Source organism: Vulpes vulpes, chromosome 4 (assembly GCF_048418805.1).
Source record: "Vulpes vulpes isolate BD-2025 chromosome 4, VulVul3, whole genome shotgun sequence".
In the NCBI taxonomy this organism is placed as follows: Eukaryota; Metazoa; Chordata; class Mammalia; order Carnivora; family Canidae; genus Vulpes; species Vulpes vulpes.
The window spans coordinates 93,388,683-93,414,129 of record NC_132783.1 but is presented as its reverse complement, the minus strand read 5'-3'; the positions used below and the strand labels follow the sequence as shown (position 1 = coordinate 93,414,129).

The 25,447-nt window shown below is 41.3% G+C and overlaps 1 protein-coding gene across 3 annotated transcripts in view; it reads right to left on the bottom strand.

The window, feature by feature from the left end:
* Positions 1-2,391: 2,391 nt before the first annotated feature.
* BMPR1A (bone morphogenetic protein receptor type 1A) overlaps positions 2,392-25,447 on the bottom strand; it is a 141,517-nt gene continuing 118,461 nt past the window's right edge. For all 3 annotated transcript variants that reach the window (XM_072756421.1, XM_072756422.1, XM_026005854.2), the window contains 6 exons: positions 15,021-15,165; positions 11,265-11,457; positions 9,671-9,968; positions 7,585-7,760; positions 6,242-6,372; positions 2,392-6,154 (listed from right to left, as the gene is read on the bottom strand). In XM_072756421.1, coding sequence (XP_072612522.1) covers positions 6,029-6,154; positions 6,242-6,372; positions 7,585-7,760; positions 9,671-9,968; positions 11,265-11,457; positions 15,021-15,165 — 1,069 coding nt within the window. In that variant the 3' untranslated portion in view covers positions 2,392-6,028. The remainder of the gene's footprint in view (positions 6,155-6,241; positions 6,373-7,584; positions 7,761-9,670; positions 9,969-11,264; positions 11,458-15,020; positions 15,166-25,447) is intronic.

The window sequence follows — 25,447 nt, the reverse complement described above, 5'->3', positions numbered from 1 at the left end:
AGGGTCTCACGCAAAGTCTATGCTTAGCATGGAGCCCATGGGGGGCTCGATCACACAACCTGAGCTGAAACTAAGGCGGATGCTCAACCGACTGTGCCATCCAGGTGCCCAAAAATTCTGTTTCTTGAATGGAAAACTAAATTACAAAGGCCTGAATTAGACACATCAGACTTACTGACAATGGGGATGCTGGAAATGTTGTCGGTTAGGTCCCATCTCCCGCCAGTGCTAGCCAAGGATGAGGACAGAATCCAGTTTTTATACATCTTGGTTTTTTATTTTATTCATTTATTATTATTTTTATTTTTATTTTTTAAAAGATTTTTATTTATTCATGAGAGACAGAGAGGCAGAAACACAGGTAGAGGGAGAAGCAGGCTCCATGCAGGGAGCCCGACGCGGAACTCGATTCCAGGACCTTGGGATCAGGCCCTGAGCCGAAGGCCGACGCTCAGCCGCTGAGCCCCCTGGGCCCCCCCTGAAAGGATTTTCGGCGGGAACATTTATACTGATGTTGGACTTTCGACAAGGCAGCACTTCAGGGTTCCTATATAAAACTTCGGCTGAGAAGGGAGGAGGAGGACGCAGCCCCGGGGATCTGGAATCGCCCTGAACGACACTGAGCCACTGAGCACACAGGACAAAGTGCAAGCAACTGGACGAGGACCGGCCCAGGAGGGGTGCAGGGGAGCAGGTGGGCGTGCACACACCTGCCACCCAGAGGACAATTCCCGCTTCAGAGGGTGACTGTGGCCCCACCTTCCGGCCTCCTGTGCTCTCTGCGCCTGGACAAAGCCTCCGAGGTCCAGCGGCGACTGGCCCGTCCTGCTCTTGCCCGGAGCTCACGCACGGACCCTGCGGGACCAGGGCAGTGCCACTGCCCTCCCCACCCAGCGGGCCTGCTCCCGGGCCCAAGCCAGGCTCCTTAGGGCCTTGCCTCTGGGTTCGCTGCCAGAAGGGCGCAAGCATGAGCCCCAAGGAGCGAACCAGCCCCCCGAGTGAATGAAGACCTAGTGTCTGCTTGGGGCACCCGGGGGCTCACGGTGCAGCATCTGCCTCCAGCTCAGGGCGTGACCCCGGGGTCCCGGGATCGAGTCCCCATTGGGTCCCCGCAGGGAGCCTGCTTCTCTCTCTGTCTGGGTCTCTGCCTCTCTCTGTCTCTCCTGAATAAATAAATACAATTAAAAAAAAAAAGAATTACTTAAAAAAAAAACATTTTTTTTTTTTGAATTAGCATCTGCTTGATGTTACCTACCAGGGTTGTATTATTCTGGAAGAACAGGGTCCTCATTTCCTACCCTCTTCTCCACTAGGGCTGCTGCTAATGGTACAGAAACCCTGGAAGCTGTCACTGTTGCAAGTCCTCCCTCCGTGAGAGTGAGACTAGGGGGCAGGGAATCGAGCGTAGCGGACCGGGGTGCAGGCCACGCGCAGCATCGGGCAGCTCGGGAAGCCCGGGTGCCCGGGCCGCAGGGCCACGCGGTTGTTCCAAGAAAGCATCGCACAGGGACAGCAAGCGGGGCTCCCAGGAAGGCCCTGCAATAAGCGACCCCAACACACACTTCTGGGGCGACGCCACCTAGTCCCAGATCCCTCCTGAGCCACCACCACCCGGGGTGGGGGTGGGGGGCCAGGAACAGCGCTGTTCAGGGTCCCTGGGTCCTGGGAAGCCGCCCGCCAGTGCTACGGCAACACTGACCAAGACCCTTAGACGCATGGGCATTTCTCCCATCTTACGCAATCCTTTCAAAGTTCGTTACCACTAGTCCCACTTTCAGGAATCTAAGAATTAATGTATGATTTAAAAGATTTATGAACAAGGATGTTCAATACATTTGTTATATTTTTGAAAACAATGGAAATAACCCAAGTATTCAACAGGGAATTACAAAAATAAATTATTCCATCTACTTGTTAGAATCTTATGTAGTCAATTTTTTTAAGGTTACATTTTCAACGCGTATTAATGACATACTATGATCTCAATTTTGTAAAAAAAAATATGCAGCAGAAAAAAAAAGACTGAAAAGCAACATTCAAGTGTAAATAGGGTCACATGTGGCAATAGGGTTGTGGGCGATTTTATTTGCTTCTTTATTCTTTTTGTTTCCCAAAATTTCTGCGATGAGTACATACTTTGAGTTAGAATTTTTTTTTTTTTTTCAAGCGAAGCGACCCTTCCGTGTAGCAGGTTTATAACTGCTCAATGTACACCAGGGAGAGAGTGCGGCCACCTACCTGCCATGCACTCGACACCAGATTCCTGGTAGCCGAGGCGGACACCTCAGGGACGCGTGTATGAACATCCTGACTTCCATCAGAAAGGCTCACCAGACGCGTGACCTCTGATACACAATACAGTCCGAGTTACCACAAAACACATCACTAAAGTATACTAAAATAAGGTTATTTACTTAAAAATGATACACTGGATGTAATCTATATATAGAACAAAGCAATTAATGGTAAACTTAATAAGGCACCTTTTAAACCAGATGCTGTACAAAATACATTTAGTGTGTTACATATCAAAGATGAATCTGTATTTTTGGTGTTTTACAATTGCATAATAAAACCGTTTTTAACCCTTCTTTCAATGTCTATGTACAACTTCCCTAATGAAGCTATAATGGTATTTTCATTTTATACAATATATACTACATTTTAGTTTCTTAATGGGCAAGGACAACGGTCACTAAAAGGGCTTAAATGATTCCATGGAAAGCATAGTACAGAACACGAGCTAAAATTACAATAATACATTTAATCCTTTGCAAAAGCAGCATTCACATAGTTTCCTTATGGGATTGATCATTGCATGTGGCTTCCTTCGCAGGCTGCTGCCCGAGACTTAACTCAGCTTTTACGAACATGTCAGCTTTCTGCAGTTTCCACTGTGACTCTCCTAAGAGCACTGAGGGAGCTGAACTGCTCCCCTATGTTAACAGCTGACCCAAGCAAATAGTAAATACCACTCCTTTAAGCAGAATAAGAGATGCAACAGTCTTTAAGAAAAAAAATCAATTAGTATTTCTGTTGGGATTATTTTAAGTATCTGTAACATTTCCAAACAACGTGTATGAAAAGAAACTCAAGAGATTTAGTTTATAAAATCTTGCCTGGAATAAATTATTCAATATCAAATTTGATTTTGGGCCAGTTTAAGAGATACAGGATTCTTTCAACGTTATATTACATTTTTGTTCTAAACAGAAGCAGAGCATATGAAAGAACATGGTACTGAGTAGTTTAGAGTGAACAAATAAAAGATCCGGCCCATTCTAGGAAAACATAATTTTCAGAAACCATAGGCTGCTTTCTAACTTTAGGGACACTTCTAGGCGATCGGAAATGCAACATAAAAGGTTGACCGAAAGATCTTTCGTGAAAACATTTCCAGAGAAATTGGATTCAAATTCTGTACTTCAGAAACTTGCTTTGGGTTTTTGCTTGTTCTTATGTTTTACTCATTTAAAAGGATGACAGACAGAAGCCACACATTTTTAAAATACTAAATTGTGAGTGGGGCCCAATAATGCCTTCTAGGGTTTTATAAAGTATTAACTACATGGTATCAGGTAATACTTCCTCTTAGTCTCTACGTGTTTCCTTTATTGGATGAACTTAGAAATTTAACAGTGAGAGTAAAGAGAGAAGAAAGTAAGTTTCGAGCATATTTTTTGGATTTTAGGATTTCAAACATGGCATCATTTGCTTTTTAAATAACATGCTACCTTAGAAAATATTTTTATTGAACAAGTTGCTGAGGTTAATTCTTGATACCACTTTTAATAGATCAATTTATTTTAAAAAATCAACATAGTGACCTTGTACGTATATACTATCAGTAATGGTCTGCTTCTACACGCTATTTCAACATTTGTAAGAGAGCTTGCCTTTCTTTACATACGTTCTTTGTTATTAAGATGACAAATAATGTTCAAGATTTATAGGTTAGCCCATAAAAAATAAAGCACGATTAACCTTAGATTAAGGTCAGAGCTCACAAGTGTTCTTAAATCACAAGGCAACATGGGTCAGAATCTCTCTCAGTATAGGGGAGAACATTCTGGAAGAGCACGTTATTGGGTACTATCTACACGTACATTTACTCATCTTCATCAACACTTCAAACTTCAATTATGTTAGATGAAAATTACTAAACTTGGTTAAAACGGTTAAAGCAGATTCCAAATTTATGAAGTCTGATGTACGTATAGATAAATACGTAAGAGTTTCATCCTTAAATGCCAGTCATATTTTTGGTAATGGACGGATTCATGCTCTGATTCCTCCCCTTTAAAGATTTTTAACTGGATTGTGATATAATTGTGTTTATTTTGTTACATTCAAAGAAAATGATTTCACTTTATGCCCCCATGAGTGGTTTGCTCAGGATAAGACAGTATTTAAAAAGGCATTGCAGAAGTGTAAGTTTAAGTAAAGCAGAATTATTCCTTGCGATAACAAGGCATCCATAAAATACGTAGCATTTTATTGAATAACAGCTATATGGTATAGATACAGGTAATGAGTAGATACTGAACTTTTGCCTGACTCTTCATTGTCTTCACAAGTTATGGAACAGAAATCATAAAACCAAAAATCTCAAATGATTCAAATGCCCAAAATAGTCGTTAAGTTTATATCAGCTCTGAAATAGAAAATTCTAATTGGAGGATCCTTTCATAAAGAAAAATTGAGACGACAGCATCTTGATAAAAGTCTATGCCGGAATAACAAAGTCCTAGATTTTGAACGCATGAATTCTGAAAATTTATATGTAGTTCTACTTTATAACATTTTTTTTTTCCTGATGATCTTTTAATTTTCTTCCCTTAAGGATGGGATCTGAGGTACACATGAGAGCTGGTTTCTACAGTCTGAATGTATGTACATATATAAAATATGGTCGTAAAGGAGGTGTTTTGCAAATAAAGCATATTACACACAAAATATAAATAACTTCCCTTTTAAAAGTTACTGAGAATAAAGAATATAGAACAAGGTTATAGGCACTTACATTGCTATCAAATGCAGTAATTAGTAATTCACTTCAAAAAGAAGTGTTTTATTTAGAAGTTTCATGGCATTGGAAGTTCCAACTTTGGAGAAGATGCTTTTCATGACAAAAGTGAGGATTACCAAAAAGAAAGAAAGAGAAGAAAGGAAGGAGGGAAGGAAGGAGGGGAGGGGAGGGGAGGGGAGGGGAGGGAGGAAAAGATGGTGATGAAAGGAAAATAGTCCAAATCTATAGACACTTTAAACTTCTTTTGGCTTTTATATCAACTTTTATGTTAAAAAATAAAGTTGGCAGAGAAGCTAGCTCACTTGCAAGGTAAATAAATGGCTTTTGTGTGATTGGAGAATCTTGGTCAGATAATGCATTTTTTTTTAAAGCACAAAACCAACAGCCACCAACATCTTCCTGTGCATTCATAAATTATTTTCTTCTAATCCAAATGGCAGCAGAGGAATCCTGGTGTGTGCGGTGTGTATACACACACACCAATATCAAAGCATGACACACTATCCTAAACTAAGTAGTGTCCCAAACAGATCGTAACCCATAGGCTGTTTACAAAGGTGGAATACAAATAGATTAATTTTCCTCAGGTAGAAGGCAAAAGTGTATATTTCTCCATCTCTGCTGAATTCCTTTATCTTCTTAGTAAGGCTTTCACAGAAAGCACCATTTTATGAACAGAGAATTCAGTACCCAGAGTCTGACTGTAGACTTATTAAATCAGGATTGAAGTCTCGATGCAGTTCATAAAAACCCAATAAAAAAAAAAGTCATCAAAAACCACATTTAAAATAAAGCTGTCCATATATAAAGAAGTGTTTCGAAGTTCCCAGCTTGTATTCTACAGAGTACTGAAAGGTTTAATATTAGCAGCCTGTGAAGGTGTAGTGAGGAGAGGGTCTGAGAACCAAGTCAGCATCCTTACTCTAGCCTAACGCCACCTGTCCCTTGGGTGAAAACAGTTCCTGCAGTCCAGAGTTCGTCCTCATGACTGTTTCACCGTCAAATCTTGACATCCTGGGACTCAACCATCTTGGCGAGGGTCTTCTTGATCCTCAGAGCCGTGAGTCTGGAGGCCGGGTTGTGCGCCCAGCATTCCGACATGAGCTTCAGAACTGCTCGGAGACACTGAGAAGCAAAGAGAATGGAGTGAGCACATACAGGTCTCTGACGACAGTTACCAATCACCTCCTCAGGGCACGGAGCTCCACTTACTTCATCGCTGTTCCATCTATTGGACACAATTGGCCGCAAACGTTTGACACACACGACCTCACGCATATCTTCATATGATGGATCGTTGGGCACCATATTGTAATATGGCAACTGGTACTCTTCCACGATCCCTGCAGGCAGAGAGGAAATGCAGTGAGCACAAAAGTGACTCAACAGAATAGATCAACCTACTCAGCACCTCTCTCTGGACTTTGGGAGTAAAAATGGATTCCTACATGAAGAAAAGAATTATAGGCTGAGTGATTCACTTTTAATGGTAAATGTGTGTTCTCTTTTCCTATGCCTCCATGTTTCCTCAATCTCCATCAGTCCCCGTCATACCTGTGGACATACCGATATCCCTTAAGAAAGTAAGGTGAAGCACTCATTTACCTTCAATTTTTTATTTTACTGCGAGAGAGACCGAGAGAGCTGCAAGTGCTCGCCAGGGAGGGGCAGAGGGAAAGGGAGACTCCATGCTCAGCGTGGAGCCCAACGAGGGGCTTGATCTCCCAACCCTGAGATCATGACCTGAGCACCAACCAAGAGTCGGCTGCTTACGTGACTGAGCCACCCAAGTAAGTGCACCTTCAATTTTTAATTTAATTATTTATATACGTGATTGTTCTTACTGACGAATGTGGTTTTTGTTTTACAGTTTGCCTTGTTTCCTCCTGCAGTAGAAAGACAACGTGATACACGGAAAAGAGTTAACACAGCAGGCCCGAGACTGCTAGCCTTCGAAAAGGCCTGCTTGCAGGGCTGGCGCGGGGCCGCTGTCTGGGAACTGGTTGCATAAACGATTCCCTCCACACTCATACAAAACTTTCCCTAAATGATAAGGGCCACTTACCGTGTGTCTAGACTGTTTGTACAAACAATATGGTTTATACTGAATACCTGCTCTCTTTCTAGGAGTCTGGAATTCTGGTACGTGCTAGGCGCAGGGTACCCACATGACCAGCCTCCAAAAATATCTTTGGCTACTAGGTCTCTAATGAACTTTCCTAGATGACAATATTTCACATGTTGTCATTAACTCACTGCTGGAGGAATTAGGCACATCCTGTGTGACTCCACTGGGGGAGGCCTTCTGGAAGCTTGTGCCTGACTTCCTTTGAACTTTGCACCATGCACCGTTTCCCTCGGCTGATTTTATCTGTATCCTTGCACTGTAATAAATCCCAGCTATGTGGACAACTATATGCGGAGTCCTGTGTGTCCTGGTTGTGAAATCACAGACCTGGGAGTGGCCTTGGGATCCCGGACATATATGACACCTAAACTATACGAATGGAGCTGTTACTACTAACATAACCAGAAGCCCACACCTGAGGTCTTACCTCCTGTGATACAACGACGAGCCATTTCCCAAATGATCAGGCCAAAGCTGTAGATGTCGGCCATTATGTAGGGCTGGAAATGGTTTTTATTCAAGCTCTCATCCAGCACTTCTGGAGCCATATAGCGTTTGGTACCCACCCGGGTATTCAGGGGCACATCAACTTCATTTGTGTCGCTGAAACAGAAGACAGTGTTCAGGTTGAGGGCCAGGAACAAAATCGCTCATCTTACATTTTTGTCGCGTTTTGTAAGTCAGCCTCTTCCTCTGCACGCGCACACACACACACTCCACATAAATATATTAAAATAATGAAATTTAAAAAAAATCTACCTATTTACCTATCAACCAATCTACTATCTCCACATTCCCTTAACAGGAGTCCTTGGGACCAGATAAGATTTTAAAATTTAGCATTTTCTAGAGTTTAGAAAAGTAACAGATCCTGTAACTGTATGTTACACATTACACAACACCCCGGGGTTAAGAGGGCCCGGCGGTGGGGGAACACCATTCAGAATCATTATTGTCCCCAGTGAAAAGCTAAGTATGAATATTCATATTATCTTGGATAAAGACAATAAATACCTCACATCAGTTCAAGTTTTGCCACCAAACAAGTTTGTGCCTAAGAAAAAGGACGGTACTAAATATACAAAAAAGCAGTAGATAATTATGTCCTGGAACAAGCGAATGTGAAAATAAATTGAGAGGAATCATTAGCTTTTTCTGTTCTCATGTGATAAACTCAGCCTCTGTGACATAGGATTACATTTTCTTTTTAGGTCCAACCAACTTAATTCTGTTGTAAGTAATGTTTACATAATCATACCGGCAATCAGTAACAAATGAGGTTTACTGGTTTTTCAATATTTGAACTAAATTTTAGAGTTAGAAGACACGAAAGCTTTGTTGCTTAGGCCCTCAATTCTGGTGGGTTCTGGAAACTACTCTGAAGCCGAGATTGATATAATGTATTTTAGATTTTCTTTTTCTTTCTTTTTTTTTTTTTTTTTTTTTAAAGATTTTACTTCTTTGCTCATGAGAGACACAGAGACAGAGGCAGAGACACAGGCAGAGGGAGAAGCAGGCTCCCTGCGGGGAGCCTGATGTGGGACTCGATCCCAATCCCAATCCTGGTCTCCAGGATCACGCCCTGGGCTGAAGGCAGCGCTGAGCCACCGGGCTGACCATATTTTAGATTTTCTTAAAGAGTTCCTGATGAGTATTTGAGCCAACGAACACTACAAAGATACAGAACGACAGGGTCAGAGCACCGTAACAACTAGGGAAGATGATTTATGTTAATATTAATGTTAATTAATATTGTTAATGTTAATATTTGCTTTATTATAGACCTGTACTTTTATTTTATAACCTGAAATGAATTCTGAAATGTAAATTGGCTGCTGTATCTTAGAGTTGTAACAATTTTAAAAGTTTCAATGGTTTCCTAAAAATTGATAATTCTGTTTAAAAAATATTGACAATTTCAAGCGGTGATGGAGAAGTGGCATGCCTGTGACCCTGTTTCTGGGAGTGTTTACTGACGCACACTTCCCAAAGGGGTAGCTCGCAATTATGCTATACTTTATTTAACAGGCACACACTCTGTTCAGTCCCTTCTCTAGGAATCCACCACGAACAAATACTTACACAAGTAGCCAAGGATATTACATAAAGGGTAAAATACAATTAAAGCATTTTTTAAAATAATAAAATAATAAAGTAGGGACTTAGTTGGGTCACAGATGAAATAAATTATAGTCTATCCACATAATGATGGAAAACTGCATCAATCTTGTTAAAGAGAATGAAGTAGACCTACATAAATTACAACAGAATGATGTCTAAGACAATAAAAAGCAGGAAATCAAGAATTATGTGGAATAGGATGTAATTTTTATTAAAAAAAAAAACAACAAACCTAAAACAGAAAAACAAAGCACCAAGACAAAAAAACCCAACTATTGATATCACCAGTTAAGCCAAATACTTGTTTGGGGTTGCGCTGTCCTGAATCCAAAGAGGCAAGTACCTGCGGGAGAGGACAATGTCACCAAGACAGCAGGCAGGGAACTGCTTACCTATTGAATTTAACAGCAAGACCCAGGTCAGCAATACAGCAACTTCCATTTCTCTTAATGAGGATGTTTTTGCTTTTTAGGTCTCGATGAGCAATTGCAGGCTTTCCTTGGGTGCCATAAATTTCTGTGTGGAGATGGCACAGACCACAGGCAGCTGAATAAGCCAACTTGAGCAGGGCTCTGGTGTCCAGCGTAGCGCATTTCAGGAAATCATACAGAGATCCGTTTTCATGGTAATCAGTAATCAAATAGAGCTGAGTCCAGGAGCCTGTCCCTTTAATGTCTGCTGCTATGAAACCTGTTCAATTAATGAGTTTAAAGGGTTATTATCAGAGATGGTAGGAAGGATAACGTCTGCTCATTCAGGATACTGAGAATAACTCAGGTATTGTATATAGATAATAAAAAAAGTTAATTTTCCTAACAAAATCTCTCGAGTGTGTACCATTTTCCCTGCCATTTACAAAGACAGCTCCACACTTCCGCAGTATATTTAAAATGATCTTAACGATCAGCATGAGAAAGACCATCGCGTAACTAAGGGGAAGATCTCAGGTCAGAAAATAACCTGAGGAAATAAGATCCATCGACAGGATTCTCTAAGCATGAAGAACTTTAAGAAGAAATGTGGAAAAGGTCTGTTTCAAGTTGAAAGGTGGACACGTTAAAATAATAAAGTAAAAGTTCAACCAAGAGTGTGCTGCTACCTGAGCTAGCTCCCATTTGCCCACCAAGCCTCAGCGCAGGTGCCTCCCTGACTGGCTCCTGATCAGCAGGCCTGTGCTGCGGCCTCTTTCCCGTCAGGTCCGGGGGTGCTGGGCTGAATGGCAGGCACCCCCACCCCCAGGAATTCGTGGCTGCTTGGAACCTGTATGTGACCTGATATGGAAGAGGGTCTTTGCAGACACAACCGAGTTCAGGGGAGGTGGGCCCCGATTCAACGACCGGTATCCCTACAAGAAGAGGGGAGTGTGGACCTGTCTCCAAACCAAGTAATCTCAGAAAGTGCTGGAAATCACCAGAAGCTGGGAAGAGGTAAGGAGGGGGCCTCTCCTAGAGCCTTGGTCCTGCTGACACCCTCGTTTTACACTTCTGGCTTCCACAACTCTGGGAAAATAAATTTCTGTTGTTTCAAGCCACCCAGGTCGCGGTGCTCTGTTGTGACAGCCCTTAGGAGGCTGAGAGTCACGTGTCTGGAGCACTTGGGGCAACGTGCGACGCAGTCTCTAAACTAAAGGGCGGGGAAATGGTAGCTGAGAGGCCAGGAGAGCTGGAGGGCAGGCGGCCACCCGACTGATCAGGACAAACCCGAGTTTGTTTTCTGTTTTGTAAGTGGAGGCGGGGAGAGGCGAAGGGCACATGCGGTAGTCACACCTCAAAGTCACTTAAACCTCCTTTAAAAAACCTGGGCTGTGACTGTATGAGGAAGCCTAACAAGGCAGCCCTGCTTCCGAGCTGAAACTGCCTTTTGTTGTCCCAGGCGGATGGGCAGGAACGGGGTCTGGGCGTTCGGGGCCCGTATTGAGCTGCTCCTCCCTCGGGTCTCTTCCAGCTGTATTGTGTGGGCTGCGGCCGCAGGCGTGCGTGTACCCACCAAGAATGTTCTCGTGGCGCATCAGCACAGTCTGGTAGATTTCCGTCTCCCGAAACCAGCTGGCCTCCTCCGTGGTGAAGAATACCTTGACCGCCACCTTCTCCCCACGCCATTTACCCATCCACACTTCTCCGTACCGGCCTTTCCCCACTTGCCGAACCATCTGAATCTGCTTGGCGATAGTTCGCTGAACCTGCACGGAAGAAAGCGAAAGGTTTGTGGAAAAGCAGCGGCCGAGGGATGCAGGGGCCTGTCCCCGCCCACGGCACCGCCCGCCCCAGGCCCAGTTTCCGACGTGAAACCACACGTGGCCCGGCCAGGTGGCGGGCTGTCTGCGCCCACCCGGGGCGGGCACCTGGGCAGGCCCGGTGCCCACGGCGCTCCGCACCTGCCCTCCCTCTGTTCTGCGGCTGTGGCCGCATCGTCCTGCAGCAAAACCAGGTGACAGTGACGTCTTCTCTGCAGTCACTGTGCCATCGCGCGGCGGCCGCCCGCCTCTCCAGCCTCCTTTGCTATCGTGACCCACCACGGCCCTCTTGGCCACCCGGAGTCAGCTGCTGGAGCTCAGTGGCGCACGTCCCCGTCCCAGCTTCTCTGCACGTGCAGTCCCTGCGGAGGCCTGTTTCTCTGAGACCCCTTCAGGGTGCATGCACACCTCTCCGCTGCTGCTCTTACAATTATGATTTTATTATTTTTCTACATGTATTGCTTGGATTCTACTTCCTACTCCAGAACACAGACATCGTTTAGGGGGACACCTGAGATAGAAATGCTCTCATTCATTTTTATTGAACCGAAGATGCACGGTTGTTATCGCCACCTGTCATTCTCAGAAGCGCTTGTGGCCATTCCAAATTTCAAAGAACCCCAAGGTTCAGGTTGGAAACACAGTTAAAGTGGACTAGATTTTGTGCATACCTAAACTGACTGGCTTTATGTATCATTTGTTTCAGAATTCTTTTGTAATTTTTAAAGAAAGTCAGGATTACTGAGGTACGGAGCCACAAGCAATAAAATCCACTCTTGGAGAACTGTGTTCCCTCTTGCCTCCTGGAAAGTCAGTTCCCCTTCCTGCCCGCCCCCAGGCCCTTGCTTCACTGATCTGTTTTCTTCCCCCAGTTTTCTCTTTTCTAGAATATCACATAAATGAAGACATGCAGTATGCAGTCTTGTGTCTAGCGTCTTCCACTCAGCAGGACACACTCTGAAAGCCGCCTGTATGGCTGCTGCCTGGATCAGCATCTGTTTACCGAGCACTCACGTTCCACCATATGACCCAACCACGATCTGTTTCCCATCTACCCACGGGTGGCCTTTTGAGTTGACGACGATTTACGTCTTATGAGTAGAGCTGCTGTGCATGCTCCCATTTGAGCCTCTACGTGGGCACGTCTGCACACCCTTCTGTGGTAAATGTCGTGGAACAACTGCTTCATGGTAGGAAAGCACAGGTTTCACTTTTCTGTCAACTGTCACCTTGCTTCCCAAAGTGCCTGAAACGTTTTCGCTTCAATCAGCTACGTATGTATGAGATTTCTAGTTCATCCAGATTCTTCCCAGCACTTAATATTCTTGGTCTTAGCCACACTAGCGGATGTGTAGTATCTTGCTTTCATGCTTAATTTGCACGACCCTGCCTTTTCACGTGCTTATTTGCCATTCCTTTCTCTTCTTTTGGGAAGTACCTGTTCGAATCTTTCGTCTTTTTTTAAAAATTGGGTGTCTTATTACTGAATTGTAAATGTTCTTTATATATTGTCCAACTCACTCTTTCAGATCTGTGTTGCCAGGCTGACTTATTTTTTCCTTTGCTTAAGTGTCTTCTGAATAGGAAAAGCTTTACATTTTGAGAAAGTCTAATTTATCATTTTAAAAAATGATTTCTGTCTTTTGTGTCTTAAGAAACTTTTGCTTAACCCAAGGTGACAATGATTATCTAAAACATTTTCTTACAAAGATTTTTAGACTTTAAGTTTTACATTCAGGTCTATGGATCATTTCAAGGTAATTTCTTATTTGGAGATAAGGGTCAAGATACACGTTTTGGGAAATGGATGCTCAATCTTCCTTGCACTATTTGTGGAACAGACTGTCTTCTCCCCACTGAATTACTCGGGCACCCAAATCAAGTGATATTTGTGTCCATTTCTATACTCTTTATTCTCTTCCACTGATACACATATCTATCCTTAACCTTAAAGATCACATTATATAGGGGCACCTGGGGGGCTCGGCTCAGTGGTTGAGCGTCTGCCTTCAGCTCAGGGCATCATCCCGGAGTCCTGGGATCGAGTCCCTCCTCGGTCTCCCCGCATGGAGCCTGCTTCTCCCTCTGCCTGTGTTTCTGCCTCTCTCTGTGTCTCTCCAGAATAAATAATGAAATCTTAAAAAAAAAAAAAAAGACCACACTACGTTGATTATTGTAGCCTTACACTAGGTCCAGAAATCAGGAAGTGAACCCTCTTTGTTCTTTCTCAAAATTGCTTGGCTCTTCTAGGTCCTTTGAATCTCCATATAAATGTCATATCCATTTATCAATTTCTACAAAAGTTTGCTCTGATTTTGGATTGAATGGAAATATAAGAATATAAGAAACTAGTTATCAACTTAGGAATAAATAAAATCTTAAAAAATTTTTTTTGTTAAGCTTATTCTTAAATATTTAATGTTTTTTTGAGGCTATTTTAAATTTTTTTTTAATTTTTATTTATTTATGATAGTCACACACACAGAGAGAGAGAGAGGCAGAGACATAGGCAGAGGGAGAAGCAGGCTCCATGCACCGGGAGCCCGATGTGGGATGCGATCCCGGGTCTCCAGGATCGCACCCTGGGCCAAAGGCAGGTGCCAAACCGCTGCACCACTGAGGCTTCCCTTAATGATACTGCTTTTCTAATTCCTAACTGCTCATTGCCAGTGTACCTAAATTCAATGATTTCTGTGCAGTGACCTTATATTCTGCAACCCTGACAAACTCACTTATTGGTTGTTGTAGCTTTATGGTATCACCCTTGAAATTTTTCTGTGTAATCATGTTGTCTGCACATGAAGACAGTTTTACCTTTCCAATTCAATTACAAAATTATTTAATTCAAGAAGTTTAAAAAGATCAATGGATTTACTTTTTTTTTTTAAGGTTTTATTTATTTATTCATGAGAGACACAGAGAGAGAGATACAGGCAGAGACACAGGCAGAGGGAGAAGCAGGCTCCATGCAGGGAGCCTGATGCGGGACTCGATCCCGGGACCTCAGGATCATGCCCTGGGCCAAAGGCAGCCACTTAACCCCCTGAGCCACCCAGGGATCCCAATGGATTTACTTTAAATCAGTGCAACCAAACAACTAAAAATATGTCTGGATATCTAGTATATGTTAAGTTGAAATAGTTATACTTCTCCCAACCAATGAGTGTAACCTTAGCTGCAAGGAAGTTATACCAGATTCCTCTTCAGGTTGGCTGTTAAAAGCAAACTTGGGAGCTAACTCTAGCACTGACACAGCACTTCATGATCACATTTTCTTTCCTAACTTTGCCTGTGGCTCTTCTTACTACTGTCTATTCTATTTCTTTTGTTTCATATTTCTTATTTTTAACTGATTTCTCCTTTCATGACTGCAGCCATCTTTCTAAATAAGAAGGAAAAAATGTATCTAGTAATGTTCCCTAATCTGTAACAGTTACGCTATCTACCATCATCTAAGGACACATTCTGCACCAATAAACCATTCATGTTTGTATGGCATTTTATCTTACCAATAAAGGTAGTCCGGATCCACTACCAGAGCTCTGTGACTGGTCAATGAGGTCTTTTAATGATTCTCCAACTGGAATAAATGCTTCATCTTGTTCCAAATCACGATTGTAACGACGTCTGCTTGAGATGCTCTTACAATAATGTCTTTTAAAAAAAGAAGAAAATAGCCTACATTAACATTCCAAAAACTATAAAATTCTAGGATAAGAAAAATCTTGAGGTTGTTGATACCATCATCTTTCCTTCAGACAGGATCACATCCAAATTAGTCTTATAGGATAATAGCTCCTCTGTTAAAATAATGTCCAAAAATAGAGTTTATGAGATAGAGTTCTATGTACATGTTAAAATGGAAAGATGTCCACGGTGCATTGGTGAGTGAAAAAAAAAAAAAAAACAGATTAAAAAACAGCATGTAGAGTGTGATTCTAACTAATAAATTTAAAAAATTATATATATATATATATATATATATATATATATATATATATATATATATCTACATACGCCTAAAAAGATCAGAGGAGGGGATCCCTGGGTGGCTCAGTGGTTTAGAGCTACCTTCGGCCCAGGGCGTGATCCTGGAGACCAAAATCGAGTCCCATGTCGGGCTCCCTGTATGGAGCCTGCTTCTCCCTCTGACTGTGTCTCTGCATCTCTCTCTCTCTCTGTGGGTCTCTCATGAATAAATAAATAAAATCTTAAAAAAAAATCAGAGGAGATATATAACAAGTTATAAATAACAGCTATTTCCAGGGATGTTGGAGTACTCATTTCCATTGGAATTTGTATTTTGAATTGTATCAAAATTAACAATGAATATAGTTCCCTTTTTAAAAAGGGAAAAGAATTTCATGCAAAAGAAATCAAACAAGTTCTCTGAACTCACTCTGACAGGTCTGAAGTTTTTACAATTTTAAATTATGAAATATTTCAAACATACAAGGTAGAGATTTAACCGCCACCCACATGTAGGCCACTTAAAGACATGTTTATTTTAAATAAATAAATGTTTGAAATATCTGAAGCTCCTGTCATTTCCCTGATAATTCCATTTCCTTCCTTTACTCCTCAGAAAGAAACACTATCCTGAAAGGTGGTTATATCCTTCATATTTGTTCATCCTTCTACCACGATGTCTATATTCATAAACAACACTGTTTCTCTGGATACAAGTGGACACAAATAACGTAAGTTGTGTTATTACTTGACATCTTGCTTGAAAAAATCTTCCATACGCTTTATGTATTTACCCAGGCCCATACATGTTTACAAACAATAGTTCATATTTATGGATGCAGAGTGGGTCAGACATTGTTCTATGACTCACTGCATCTTTATACAACTCCTAAGAGGTGAATACTACTGCTCCTATTCTACAGATGAGGAAACCATGCCCAGAGGTCCATCATTTGTCCCAAGTTAGACACCACCAAGTAGTGACGCTGGGTCTGGGAGCCACAGCCTCAGTCACTACTTTCTGTCAAGGAAATGATTTAAATGATACCTAGGGTTCTTGTTAGGAATTTACCAAATGAGCTATTTGATAATTCCAAAAGTCTGTTAGTACAAATAGTAATGCAAAAAATATTTGTGTGCCAGCCTCTTGTGCAGAAGTGTAAGAATTTCCTGAAGGTACAAACACTTTCAATTTTAGTGATATCACTAAATTCCTCTCCAAAATGTAATAAATTTATAAAGTATAATAATAATATTAGTAATAATATTACACTATAAAATATTTATATATTATTATACTTTGTAATACATCACAAAATATTATAATATTAAATGTGCCTTTCTCCGTATTCTAGTGCAAACTTGTAACTGGCACATTTTTAGGCTGTTATCAACCTGATGGACATGAAATAGACTCATTTTCCCCTGACTTCTGAGGAAGTTCATATTTTTTCCTATAGCTCATTTTTTTTTCCCGTAAACTGCCCCTTGTATTTTTTGCCTATTCTGTGACGTGCCTGTTCATGCTATTCAACAAGGATGTTTTATCTTTTTTCTTCATTGATTCATTAGGAGTTCCTTATATAATCTGGATGCTAAACCTTTGATAATTATGCTGTTAAGAGTTTTCCCTCCATCTGTCAGTATCATGTTGTTCCACTTATAGTGTTTTACATTAGTTTTTAATTTTAATGTTGTTGAATTAAACATCAATGTCCTCCCTTTTTGACATACACTTTTGTGCTTGAAGACTGTCCTCTCAACCCTAATGTCATTAGCACATTTTAAAGGTGTTAAAATTTTGATTCTCTCATTTAGCCCTTTAATCCATTTGGCATTTAGCGTAAAGGATGGAAATTATAGAAAACATCAAGTCAGATTTGTTTTCTCTGTGGACAGCCCAATATACTTATCTATTTTTGAATTTTACTTTTAAAACTTCATATGGGTAATTGACTCAAATGGTTTAAAATTCAAAAGGCAGGGATCCCTGGGTGGCGCAGCGGTTTGGCACCTGCCTTTGGCCCAGGGCGTGATCCTGGAGACCCGGGATCGAGTCCCACATTGGGCTTCCGGTGCATGGAGCCTGCTTCTCCCTCTGCCTGTGTCTCTGCCTCTCTCTCTGTGTGTGACTATCATAAATAAATAAAAATTAAAAATAAAATAAAATAAAATAAAATTCAAAAGGCACAAAAGGATGTGCAGTGAACAATTTCCTCCTGCCCCATCCCTACACCAACAAGGAGAACTGGAACTCTCTCTAGTAACCTTCAGGAAAGCATTTATGTCTATTTAGATTAAAATATATACATTGTTGTTCACCTCCTCTGCTTTTTTCTTTCCCCCCCTTCCAGAAATAGTAGTAAACCATACACACTGTCCTGCATCTTGCTTTTTCACTTAGCAATACATCTGGGTGGTTATTCCACAATAGTCCATAAAAAGCCTCCTTTTTCCTTTCATGGCTGAACAGTATTCCATTGTATGGCCGTTAACTATTCCTTCACCAGTAACGTTTACATTGTTTCTAGTCTTACTTCATACAAGGCTGAAATGAAAACAGTTTCGGGCATATCTGTATACAAATTGCTAGAAGTTAGAATTGAATTTGGAATTTTGATGTAATGCTCTACTGGTCTCCTTAAAGGTTATACCACTCACAAACCTTCCACCATTGTAGGACAGCCCATCTTCCCCACACTCTCACCCACACCCTTGTGTTATAACACTTTTAGAACTTTGTTTTTAATTTTATCCAAGCTCTATATTCTTTTTTCAAAAAGTATAATGTTCCTCGTGGCTTAGTAACAAAACAGCAGGTCCCACCTCTCCTCCTTATCTATTTTGCATTTCTTAGAACTGAACACTTTCAACCCCTGTAATCTGATTTAACGCTGTTAAACAAGTTTCCTTGTTCCTTTGAAGATTTTATTTTTTTAGTAATCTCTATGCCCAACGTGGGGCTCGAACTCACAACCCAGAGATCAAGAGTCGCGTGTTCTTCTCACTGAGCCAGCCAGGTGCCCCAGCTGATAACCTCATTATTTCTAAATAACGTGCTTAGGTTGACATTTTCAGGTTTTCAATCTTAAGCTTTAACTATTGTCTTCACATCATGGAAGATAGCAATTTTAACTCATCATTTAATATCCCTGCCCCTTCCCCAAACAGAAATATTGTCTTCACATCCTCTTAACAAGGTATTTGTTTAGATCAATATTTAGAGTCTGCATTATTCTGACTATGTAAACTCTATCCACACGTGGATCTCACTGCATGTCATGATCTTTTTCTTTCCTACAAACCCTCTCACCCTCCAGGCCATGGGCAAAGGTCCATTACTTCTGAGTTAAAAAGCAGAAGCAGATCTCTGTGCCTCTGGGTCATGTGTAGGAAACACTTCCCTTGCCCCCACTAGGGAAAGATTCACCGATGAAAGAAGTTGTGCAAATCAAAAGACAATGAAGTGACATTTCTTTTTTTTTTTTAAATTTTTATTTATTTATGATAGTCACACACACACACACACACACACACACACAGAGAGAGAGAGAGAGAGAGAGAGAGAGAGAGAGAGAGAGATTGAGGAAGAGACATAGGCAGAGAGAGAAGCAGGCTCCATGCACCGGGAGCCCGACGTGGGATTCGATCCCGGGTCTCCAGGATCGCGCCCTGGGCCAAAGGCAGGCGCTAAACCGCTGCGCCACCCAGGGATCCCTGAAGTGACATTTCTAAAGAAAAAAAGTCAACCCAGAATTCCATATCTAGTGAAAATACCTTTGGAAAATGAAGGCAAAGGTTTTCAAACAAACTAAAGCTGAGAAAACTTATAGCCGGTAAGCCTGTACTCCGAGAAATTGAGTCAAAGGAAGTTCTCAGGCAGAAGGAATATAAAGAATGAAAACTTGGGAAAAATGGATAGTGATGAAAATGGCAAAAATAAATATGAATATAAAATACATTTTTTATTTTCAATCTCTTTTTTTAAAGATTTTATTTATTTATTCATGAGACACAGAGAGAGAGGCAGAGACACAGGCAGAGGAAGAAGCAGGCTCTATGCAGGGAGCCCGACATGGGACTTGATCCCAGGTCTCCAGGATCACCCTCCAGGCCAAAGGCAGGCGCTCAACCACTGAGCCACCAGGAGTCCCTGTTTTCAATCTCTTTAAAGCTAACTGGCAGATCTTTTTAAAAGATGTACAATAAAAGTTTATTTTTGTTATCAAATGAATCATTATTTGGCAACATTTTTTGCTACTATTGCTTTAATTTTAAAATCATCTATTTCTTATATTTAACTACTGTGGGACTGGGAGTCCCCTAACAATGGGATGATGGACCAATTAAAAAAATCCAGAAGTAAGTTTTATGTTTGGTAAATCAATCTGTGATTCTGTTTTGCAAGCAGATATTCTGGGCCAAGGGGAGGTTGGTAAACAACAACAAAATTTAATGAGTATCTGTACGCCAAGCCTGAGGGACGCATCAATTCACAATGTTTATTCTAATTAATTCAAGAGAACAGTGGTAATTTATCAGCTGGCCATCATCAATATTAATGGACAAGTAATCTCTGCTACCATTGAGATTCCTGTCCAATGGGAGAGACAGACTTTTAGGCAAATGATTATGAGTAAGTCAACAAATGACTACAAATGTAAATTAACTAAGATGAAAGTGGTAAATGCTTGGGAGGGGGGTGCGTAGATCATGCGATCTAACGATTTTTTTAAATGCCAAAGAAATCACTTACAAAAGAGTTCAGAAATTCCATGTCAGAGGAAAGTACCGGGAACCAGCAAAAAGGTACAGAACTGATCACTAATCTAGAGTGAAGGGAGGCCAGAGAGGAGGTTTTGGAGAAGGTACTGATGTTGAGGGCCATGTTATCATGAATATAAATCAGATTCAAAAAGAATAAATTTGCAAATTTATCCAGACTAGAAGAAAACAGTCATCAGAATAAAAGTAAAACAAAATATTAATGAGATACATAAAAGAGACTAACCCTACCAAGTCGAAATATATATCCCTCTTTAACATTCATCTTACCCTTTTAGGGTTGCTGTAGATAGTAGCTGCTGTAGAACTTTAAAGTCAAGTTCTAAAATAGCCCAAATTGCTAATTTTGTAAAGCTGATCAACTGAGTCTTTAAGTCAATAAAACTAGTACATAAAATTCAAAAGCTAAATAAATTGGCAGTCATGTGGTTCTCTGTAGTTTTAGTTTAAAATGAAATGAACAGTTGGCAGTATCTGTGTTGTTTTTTTTTTTTTTTTAAACAGATTGTGTTTATTTATTCATGAGAGACACATACAGAGAGAGAGAGGCAGAGACACAGGCAGAGGGAGAAGCAGGCTCCGCTCCATGCAGGGAGCCCGATGTGGGACTCAATCCCAGGTCTCCAGGATCATGCCAAGGGCCAAAGGCAGGTATCAAACCGCTGAGCCACCCGGGCTGCCCACCCTGGTCCTTTTTGTTAATCCTTCCTCACTGTTAGCTTGTGTCAGGGTTAATACCTTGACCTCCGCTGCCAGTGCTCTTCACACTTTTGTGTGACTTTGTGCTTCCACCTGGCATAATTTTCTCTCTACCTGAAGAGTGTCCTTAAACATACTTTGTGGTGCAGATCTGCTGCTGATGAGGTCTTTCAAGCTTCTGTATGTGTGAAAGTCTTTAGTTCTTCATTTTTGAAAATTATTTGCTCTGCATAGAGAATTCTAGGTTCATGACTTTCTTTCCTGGAGTAATTTATTATTTTTATTTTTAATTTTTAAAAATATTTTATTTATTTATTCATAGAGACACAGAGAGACAGAGAGAGAGGCAGAGGGAGAAGCAGGCTCCATGCAGGAAGCCCGATGTGGGACTCGATCCCAGGACTCCAGGATCACACCCTGGGCTGAAGGCAGGCGCTAAACCGCTGAGCCACCCAAGGATCCACTCCCCCGGAGTACTTTATTTAAATAATTTTAAAAAATTATTTATTTATCTGAGAGAGCGAGTGGGGGCAGGGGCAGAGGGTGAGAGAATCATGACCACCACCACCATCCTCCACCCTACCCCCTCCCCGCCCCCTGCATGGAGCCTGCCGGGAAGCTCGATCCCAGTACCCCGAGATCATGACCTGAGCCAAATCAAGAGTCAGTCCCTTAGCCGACTGAGCCCCCCAGAAGCCCCCTTCCTTGAATACTTTAACATGCTGCTCTGCTCTAAGCATGGTTTTTCCTGAAAAGTCGGCTATCATCTTTACCTCTCTTCCTCTATACTTAATCTGTCTTTCTTCTCTGGTCACATTTAAGATATTTTTCTTTATCACTGGTTTTGAGCAATCTGATAATGATGGACCTTGGTGTCATTTTGTTTGTGTTTCTTGTACTTTGGTTCTATGGGTTTACAATTCAATTAAATCAGGAAAAAAATTTGGTCATTATTTAAAAAAATATTTTGCTCTCTCTCCTCTCCTTTGGGAACTCCAATTATATATATAGGGCTGACCCTTAAACAACATGGGTTTGAACCGCACAGGTCTATTTATATGCAGATTTTTTCAATACAGCATAATACCATAAATGTATTTTCTTTTCCTCATGATTTTCTTAATATATTTTCTTTTCTCTAAGAGCTTAGTCTATTGTAAGAATATAGCGTACAGTACACACCACACAAAAAATATGTGTTAATCAAGTGTTTATATTATTGACAAGGCTTCCAATCAATGGTAGGCTATTCATAGGTAAGTTTTTAGGGAGTCAGTTCTACACAGATTTTTGACTGCACAGGGGTTGGGGTCCCCAAACCCTATACTATTCAACACACACACACACACACACACACACACACACACACATCCCAGGCTTGAAGTTCCACAGCTCACTGGTACTCAACTCATTTATTTTCAATGGCTTAGTTTATTTAGTGTCTATTGCAATGTCTTCACTCCTCCTATTTTCCTCTACAGTACCGAACTGCCATTAATCTCATCCAGTTTACATTTCATCTCAGATAATACAGATTTCATTGCCTGGAGTTTGATTTGGGTCTTTTTTGTATCTTCCATGTCTCTGTTTCACTTTTTTTTTTCTGTTTCACTTTTTTGAAAATATAAAATACAGTTAAAGAATTATTTTAATGCCCTGTCAGCTCATTCTAAATTCTAGATCAATTCTGGGTTGGTGTTTTTGATTCCTCATTATTGATTCTTTTGGCTGTATTTCTGCACGCCTGCCTGGTGGTTATTGATTGGATGGCAGACATTGTGAATTTTACCTTGTTGGGCGCTGAATATTTTTGTATTTCTCTAAATATTCTTGAATTTTGTTGTAGGATGCAGCTATCTGGAAACAGGACAGTCCTTCTAAGGTGGGACCAGTGTCCTGTTTAGCCTAGGGCTAATTATTCCCCAGACTGAAGCAAGACCCTTCTGAGTACTCTCACCAAAGCCCTGTGAATTATGAGGTTTTCAAGTCCCACAGCTGGTGGGAACAGACACTATTCCCAGGCTTGTGTGAGCATCAAACACTGTTTTCTCCAATCTCTTCAGGCACCCTTTCCCAGCCTTGGGTAGCTTCCTCACTTGTATGTGCTTATTAAGATTCAGCTTGATTGATAGGAACCTTCTGCAGGTATCCAGCCCTCCTTCCCGTGAAGCACTTTCCTCTCCAGTACCCTGTCCTGTGAACTACGGCTGCTATTCCTGCCCAGACTCAACCACATCTCTTGGAGTCAGAGTCCTGTGGGCTACACCTGAGTTCCTCCTGTGTTCTACAGCTAGAAACTCTCTCCAGGCATAAGGTGGTCCATCATAAAGCTCACTTCATTTGTCTCCTAATTTTCAGGGATTAGTATCCTTCAATGCCTGACCAGCACTATTAGTATGTGAGTAGGGTTTACTGATTGTAGGCTTCACCGTAAGATAACTGCCTGGGCCATCCTACTGCGCACACTGGGGCCAGTATGTCTAGGTCTTTTCTCTTGGGCTAGATGGATTTCCCCTGGAAGATTCTTCCTATCTGTATTTTGAACAAGCCCAGCTGGCGGGGTTCTAGGATAGTTGAGGGGCCCACCAATTGGTAAGCAGATGGTCGCTTGACCTCCATGTTTTCACTGTAATACCACACCCTAAGAATCTTTGTTCTTTCCAGAAGATACACTTCTAGCCTTCTGTCAGAGAGATGGTACAGAAGAAAAGGAGTAAGGAATCTCAGCCTCTGTGGTACTGGCCTTATAATGAACCTCGCCTCCTGATATGCACGTCTTTATTTGGTTCCCTTCCATCATATGGTATGGCTGACCTGCGTGACCAGGAGAATGAGGCAGGAGCAATGGGGACCTCTGAGTCTAGATCGTAAATGGCTTTGCAGTCTCCACCTTGATCTCTTGGATCACTCAATCTAGGAGGAAAAAGCCAGGCTTCATGCTGCAAGGACTGTCACTCAGGCAGCTCTGCAGAGGCTCACGTCATAGAACTACAGTTTCCCACCAACCTGTGAGCCTCAGAAGTGAGCGACCTTTATCTGGGAAGGTGAGCTACGAGCTCCAGCCAAGCCTGCAGGCGAGCACAGCCTCTGCTACGTCTGGCTGGATGTCAGGAAAGGTTCTGACACCCCGTCAGTTACTCCTGAATTTCTGACCCACAGTGAGAGATGATAATTGCTGTTTTCAGCCACTATGTTTGGGAATGATTTCTTAATGCGGCATTGCATAACTAACACAGCATCCGACTTTCTAACTGCAGACTTTCAAGCAACCTCTTGGTTTTACTGCCACTCTCAACTCTACTTCCAGAGATAACTGGTACCGCCAATTCTTGAGCTTCTTGGAGAATTCTATGATATAAACTGGTTGCTTTTTTACTTTCTCAAAATTCAGCCTAGGAGTCTGAATTTCTAGGTCTGCAAAGTCACTTGCTACTCATCCAAAAGCTTCACAAGTTCCAAAGTTTTTTGCTGTTATCTCCTGTTGTCCTTGTCCTAGTTGGACAAAAAAGTTAAAAACTCCTTATTGAGTTTTTACTGGAGGCAACAAAAGTAAGTATGCACAACCTGCCTCTTTATCTAAGAACCTTTGCCAGTTTAACAAGTGAAAAACATTTCAATATGTTTTAATTTATATTTTCCATATTGTGAGTATTCTTGAGTCATCTTATAAATTTTCTTTCAAGAGTTGTATTTCCTTTTAGGTAAGTATGTATTCATTTTTGGGGGGAGCAGGACTATTTTCCCACTAAACTGCTAGGTCTTTTTCTTCTTGATTTAAAAAAAGCTCTCCATATATGAGAAATCAGCTTTTTCTAATACAAGATGCTGATATGTTTCACTGTTTGTATTTTGTTATGGTGGTTTCTGCTACATGGTAAAGTTTTATTTCTATGTAGCTGACACAATTACTTTATTTTATTTTATTGTTTTGTTTTCTTGGGTGTGGCTTTTTTTTTTTTTTTTTTTTTTGGCTTCCCAGTTTTGTGTCAGACTCAGAAAGGGCTTCCACACCCAGGGATTTTTTTAAAAAAAAATCTTCCATGGTTTGTTCCAGTGCTTTAATCACTTCATTTTACATGTCAAGCTCCAATATAGGTAAAATGTATTACAACGTAGGTAACTGATGAAACTTCATCTTTTTTTTTTTAAAGAAAACTTTACTTTTTCTATATAGTTATCTACTACCAAATCCATTTATCGAATCATCCATCTTTTCCCCAGTGATCTGAAATGTTACCTTTCCATATACTAAATTTCTTTTTTTTTTAAGATTTTTTTTTTTAATTTACTCATGAGAGACACACACAGAGAGAGGCAGAGACACAGGCGGGAGAACCAGGATCCCTGCAGGCAGCCTGATGCAGGACTGGATCCCAGGACTCCGGGCTCACACCCCAAGCCAAAGGCAGACATTCAACCACTGAGCCACCCAGGCATCCCCTAAATTTCTTTATATACTTGGATCTATTTTTGGGTCTAGTAA